Source organism: Ananas comosus, linkage group 4 (genome assembly GCF_001540865.1).
Source record: "Ananas comosus cultivar F153 linkage group 4, ASM154086v1, whole genome shotgun sequence".
Classification (NCBI taxonomy): Eukaryota; Viridiplantae; Streptophyta; class Magnoliopsida; order Poales; family Bromeliaceae; genus Ananas; species Ananas comosus.
In genome coordinates, this window is record NC_033624.1 from 2,429,400 (window position 1) to 2,435,789 (window position 6,390).

At 34.6% G+C, this 6,390-nt stretch overlaps 1 protein-coding gene across 3 annotated transcripts; it reads right to left on the reverse strand.

Annotated features, from left to right (window-relative positions):
- LOC109709464 (hydroxyproline O-arabinosyltransferase 3-like) lies at window positions 283–6,059 on the reverse strand. 3 transcript variants are annotated; one of them, XM_020231720.1, is made up of 11 exons: window positions 6,005–6,059; window positions 5,814–5,928; window positions 3,087–3,357; window positions 2,613–2,754; window positions 2,137–2,204; window positions 1,841–2,042; window positions 1,651–1,748; window positions 1,333–1,402; window positions 1,183–1,254; window positions 918–1,031; window positions 283–715 (listed from the first exon to the last, which is right to left on the reverse strand). In XM_020231720.1, exons 3-11 carry the CDS (start codon window positions 3,353–3,355, stop codon window positions 560–562), a joined length of 1,191 nt encoding a protein of 396 aa, XP_020087309.1. In that variant the 5' UTR covers window positions 3,356–3,357; window positions 5,814–5,928; window positions 6,005–6,059; the 3' UTR covers window positions 283–559. The 3 variants fall into 3 exon arrangements, with proteins under 3 accessions (XP_020087309.1, XP_020087310.1, XP_020087308.1); XM_020231721.1 differs by having other exon boundaries at window positions 1,333–1,381; window positions 5,814–6,039; XM_020231719.1 differs by having other exon boundaries at window positions 5,814–6,039.

Here is a 6,390-nt window from a genome sequence, read left to right on the forward strand (position 1 = left end):
ACTTTAATGTTACAGCAAATGATTTTTTTATTTTTTTTTCTCATTAGATTACAATACCTAATTTTCTTGATATTTCATTATCTATATATCCTGTATCACTGGAAATGTCAAGAGCCTTAACTTATGCATACTGTTGATGCTTTTAAGCTGATGTAACAGTACTAACAGCAAATAATTTCCATCAGTTACATGCATAAAAAGAGTAAAATTATCTCAAGATATTCTATTAGTAAGAACCAAACTGTTTGTGCATTAACTGTGCGTATAACACCAATCAAAAAAAAAAAAAGGTTTCAATTCAATCTAAAGAAGTTACCAAGAGAGTAGCTCCTCTACACGTACATAACAAGAGCAGAAAATAGTTTAAGCAAGATCATATATATTTGCTTTACAAGCTGTTGCAACTCCTCTATAGTAGTTTAAGCCTCATTTGAAGCAAAATAACTCCTCGAAAACATCTCAATATGGAGCAATTATAACTCGCATGCTTCAACTCGCAGTACTAGCCCAGTCGAAATCCGTTTGGTTAGCTAGTTTAACTTGTTTTTTCTTGTTTTTCCTATATGTAATTCTTTTCCGTTTCTTGTATCAGTTTTAAGGTATGTAACTCGTTTAGTTCCTCAAACTTACTCCGCAACTCACTATTATCATCATCATCATCATCCCACCCAGGAATGTTAGCAGTAGCCTCGTTCACCATCTTTACCAATGTTACCTGCATCAGTGGCATCAGATAAAAAGGTTGGTGGTAGGTTCTTCGAACCGAAAATTCTAATTTTGATATGCAGAATCGAAAATATCTGCGGTTGTTACGTAAACTGCCGATTGTTTGCCATAGCGAAGTAGATCGCATATGCTTAATGTGTAGAGTTGTTCTAATAAGCATTTAGTAGTTTAAATTTTGGATGCGAACATACCACACTTTCAGGAACTCCTGGAGGTGGTAATGAAAGGTTCCTTGGTAGCGGGCCTTTAAGATACGATCTTTTGTCGAAGCGCCATTCCCCGATTTTTCCATAAGTTAGCTCACCCTGATTTTGCTCAAAATCAATGTACCAAATATAACACATCAACAAAAGAATCTCACAGTAAGTTCATTAGCTTGTGTAGGGTTGCTAATTGCGAACATCAAAACAAAAAATTAACAAAATTATATATTTGCTGAAGTAAGAAAGTAGAAACCTTCAGTGAATAGTCACAACCATAAGTATAGTGAATAATAAATGTCTCCCCTACTGATAAGTCCCAAGGAGGCTGCAATAATCGACATATTCACAGCAATTAAGCGATAAATTAAATAAAGATTAGCTTAAACTTACAGTTAATTAATACCTGTATCATAAAATCTTTGTAGAGAATATGGTGGACACCATGCAATGCACTGGCAACAGCGTAGGCATACCTGCGGTCTTAGCAGAAATTCAAAGGCACAAATTTGACAAGGAACTTGTAAGTTTGTAGCTATGTACAGCTACAGAAAAAAAAGGGGGTAAAAGAACATATCGAACTAGCATAGACCATCTAGCAGCGTTTCTAGTTTATTTGATTTGATTTGATTGATTTCATGACTCTTCAAAACAGGCGGTAGTTCACGAATTAGTTCGGTTCGTACGTTTTAACCAAAAAATATGAGAAAGAAAAGGCTCTCACATTTCTAAAACCCATCCGAAAGCTTTGTCGGTCTTATTATCCATTTTCATTTCCAGTGACATGTTCATCCAAGTAGGAGCAATCTTCGTCAGCGCGGACTGCAGCAACAAGTTACAGATAGAATCGAAAAAAAGACATTTTTATAGCAGATTTTTATTGTAACCTAACAAGCAAATCCAGTAAGAACCACCTTTTTGATTATTACAGGAGAATTTCCGATAGGATCGATGTTCGTGACAGGGCCTTTTTCTTCTGGATAGTACTTCCTTAGTATCTTTTCTTGTTTCGCCGGTCTTATGTAGAAGAATGGATACGCGACAGGTCGATCTTCGCGAACCAAGTTCGGCAAAGGCTTCACAAATATGTGATCTGGTTCTGCCATTAGTATGTACCTGTAATTGTTGTCTTGATCAGGCAGAAAATCAACTTCAGAAGAGAAAAAAAAACAACTGCATGATACCGCGACGTAAATCATAATGCACTCACTCTTCCTGAATCTCTGCTCTTTCCAGCCATTGTACAAAGGCCCATGGTCTATTAAGGACAACATAACCCTGATATCACAGTTCATGAGAAAAATAAAACTTTAAATTGATCAAATGAAATTATAAACAAGTGCGAATGAAATTCAGCGAATAAATTCTTGTTCTTATCTCTAGAAAACAAGCATAAGAACAATTGTCTATATATGAAAAACATATTTTCAAAAAGCGTGTTGTTTGATATTAGAAAATAAGAACTTAGCGCGAAATTTCTTTTTCTAACTTTATTGCCGGTTTCCATTTTTTGTTGAAAAATTAATATTCTATATATACATTACATACTAATTAATAATAACAAAAATAAGACAAAAAAAAAAAAAACAAAGACAAAAGGACGGCAATAACATTAGACGAGTTACAATTCTGCAACACGGGGAAAAAAAAAAAAAAAAAAAATCAAAGAAGGAAAATAGTGCTCACCCTATCGGCGCCCGGAGGGAGGGGGTTGACGACGAAGGTGGGGATCTCCCCCATGAGATCGTCGGCCTCGCCGGAGTGCAGCACCCGCGTAAACCCGCCCATCTCCTCCGCCCCCGCCCCTGCTGCCTTCGCTCGCTTGTACCTGTCAGTGAAAGTTGCAGCTTTCTAACTAACTTAACTAACTTCACATACTTACCGTCATCAGTTTTAACGATTTTAGGACTACGTGTAACGTGTTAGCTATTTATTATTGGTTAAAATATATTCAATTTTCTCTACCATAATAATAGGTCAAGAGATTAATACGTAGGATTGAGCCTAATAAATTAAGAATACTGCATTCATATAGATTGAGTCAGGTCGAAATTCATGAGCATTATAGTTGAATAGATGCACGTTTTTTTGAATTAATTGATTAACACTTACGATCGACACCACTATGTGGGACTAATATGCATCATTTTTGAACCATACCAGTAATACATAATCCGGCACTGCCACCTGCTGTACGGATCCGCCATCGCAGTCATCGCCACGTGGAACGGCCGCTTCCCGGCGGCCGCCGCCAATTCTCTATCGCCCGTGAACCAATTAATGCGGCCGTCGTCGTCGGCGACGCTGCTCCCTTCCCTCCTCGGCGGCACGAACAACGCCGCGAAGTTGAACGCTGCGAAGAACAATCCCAGCCCCGCCGCCGCCGCCAGGAACTGAGATGCTCTCCCGATCTCCTTTCGTGCGTTCATATCTGTTCGACGAAGATAGTGTGCTATTTTGTGAGTGTTATTTTTTATTTTTTATTTTTTATCTGAATTACAAGTGAATCCAATTAATGAATGTATTAATAAACGTAAAGATGTTAATGCAAGCAAAACGTTCCTCAAACTTTTAGAACATGGAAGCAACGGTTCACTTAATGAGGTAGATATATAGGAATGTTTTTTTTTTTTTTTTTTTTGAGAAATAGGTAACATGCTATTCGCTTCGTTTATTTTATTTAGAAATAAACTTAGCTGGAAATATGAAAAATTAGGATTCGAACTTGGGCCTCGGGTACCAACCATCAAGTCCTTTGACATTTACTCTAGGGATGGCCGGTAGATATAAAGAAATGTTATAAATTTATAATGTGGGGTATATATTACACCAACTCAAAAAGGGGATGGAATAGGAATTGCACATGGAAAGTGGAGAGCCGAGTTGGAATGTGAAGATTTTGGAAGACAATAGAATCTAAAATTGTTTGAATATGATTTTCGTGCGCTGTGGGAAGTGCTGCTTTCCTAGTGTTCAAACAACAGGAATGGAAAAAAAAATAAAAATAAAAATATTTGCATATGTATCCTCACAAAGTAATAAAAAGGGAAAACTTCAAATACCTCTATTGTGGTTTCACTTTTTCTCACTTTAGTACTATGTAGTTTAAAATGTATTTAGTACCCTATGGTTTTGCACTTTTTCACTTTAGTACCATATGGTTTGAAGTGTATCAAGTTAGTATCCTGTGGTTTCGCACTTTATCACTTTAGTACCCTGTGGTTTAAAAACAATAGAGTACTAACTTGATACAAAAACAAAACCACAGAGTACTAACTTGATACACTTTAAACCACAGGGTACTAAAGTGATAAAGTGAGAAACCACAAGGGTACTAACTTGATACACTTTAAATCACAGAGTACTAAAGTGATAAAGTGAGAAACCACAGGGTACTAACTTGATACACTTTAAANAAACTTATGAGTACAAAGGGCTTTATACTCATATGAGTATAATAGCCCCAGCCTATATTATATATATATATATATATATATAGAGAGAGAGAGAGAGAGAGAGAGAGAGAGAGAAAGTAGGGCTACTATACTCTTATGAGTATAGAGTCTTTCGTACTGATAAGTTATTTTTGATGATGGAGATTTCAAATCAATGATTCACTCCGTTAAATATGATCTAAAGTATTTAAAATTTATAAAAAATAAATTTTTATAATTTTAAAGTCCATCAAGCGGATATATATGAACGGTAAAAATTGAACAACGTCCTAAAAATAGATGATCGGATTCTTCAATTTAATATCGGAATTATTGATTTTTCTTAGATAATGAATATAATTTTCTATCAAAAATTCAATATTTTTTTATTTTTTTATACAATTAAACTAGCAAGTATTGAATACCGGCTGTTAAAAATTGTTAATTTTGAAAATTTTTAATCATAAGATAAATGATGTCAAAAAATTATAAAATTTAATTTCTAAAAATTTTAAATGTTCTAGATAATGCTTAACGGTATGAATCTTCGATTCGGAAACACGCACACACACTCTCTCTCTCTCTCTCTCTCTATATATATATATATATATAAATGTATTCCTCTTGTTAGTGGATTAGTTAAAGGTGACTTTTCTTCTACAAAATAATAATTATATTCTTAAAAAATAAAAAATTAAATGCTAAATGTATTTAGCATTACAACATTTCAAATGATGAAAATTTTAATTGTTAACTAACAATAGTCAACTTGGATAAATTTGTATATTTTGGATCTTTAAAGGATATATTTGATAATCAAACGTTAGCAGATATAAATTGGCAATTTCAAAACATTTTAGAAAAATATGTACAAAATAATCCCAAAAAAGGGTAGCTGGAAAAGAGTGGATCAGTGCTTTCATTGTGGTGTTCAACGTAAGTCGTTTAGTTTTATCGAAAACTTCCAAAACCTTGTTTAGTATACTTTAATATGTGAAAAAACCTTCTTTTTTTTTTTTTTTCCCGTACCGGGGCCTGGCTGCTCCATTCCTGTAGCTTAGTTCATCTTTCTAATAAATGAAGCGGGTATCGTACTACCTTTCCCTCAAAAAAATATGTGAAAAAAAACCCGACTTTATTGGTAGGGAACAATTAACTCTGGTTTGTTTTGGTTTTTTTTTTAAAATTTATTTAAGGTAAAAATCTACCTAGAAAAGATAAACCAAAGTGCTGCATCGTATAATGATAACGATAAATCATTAGATAATAAATTACAAAATTTCACCATAAATTAGTTTGTAAAATATAACTTCAACAACCTACAAATAGTATTTTTTTATAAATGAAATACAGATGCAATAAAATATTATTTATGAGTCATAAATAAGATAGTAAACTGCATGTAAATGCATTACGTGACTTAAAAATAGTAAACTATTTTTCCAAACTTTACCTTGGTTTTTAACTCCAGCTGGATCTTGCTTCCTTCTGATAACTGGATTGGCGAAATTCCGCTCAGAACTTCTTCGCCAGATACCTTCAGCAAACCGGAAAGGAAAGTAGGAGACCTGCCGAATGAGATGAGATAAGTTCGACCTTTTGCTGAAGAGTTAGGATGGAATGGATAAATTCAGGTATGGTTACGTGGGAAGAGAATTTCTCCAGTTTTGCTTTTCACTCCTCACACTCATTCTCCCACTTCATTGATTTAGTGCCTTTCCCACAAACCGGAAAAAAAAAAATCCAAGTTTGACTGCGTAAATTGTCTGGATAATCCTCCTACTATCCCAATATTACAACTCGGTCTATGTACTCTTTCATGCGAGCGATTTATTTTTTTGAGATATAGGTAACACGCTACCCGCTTCGTCTATTTCATTTAGAAAATAAACTTAGCTGGAAATGTGAATCAACTAGGATTCGAACTTGGGATCTCAGGTACCAACCACCAAGCTCTTTACCACTTGCTCTAGGGACGGTCGGTATGAGCGATTTATTAATTAGTCTCTCGAACAGACTATGTGTTAACA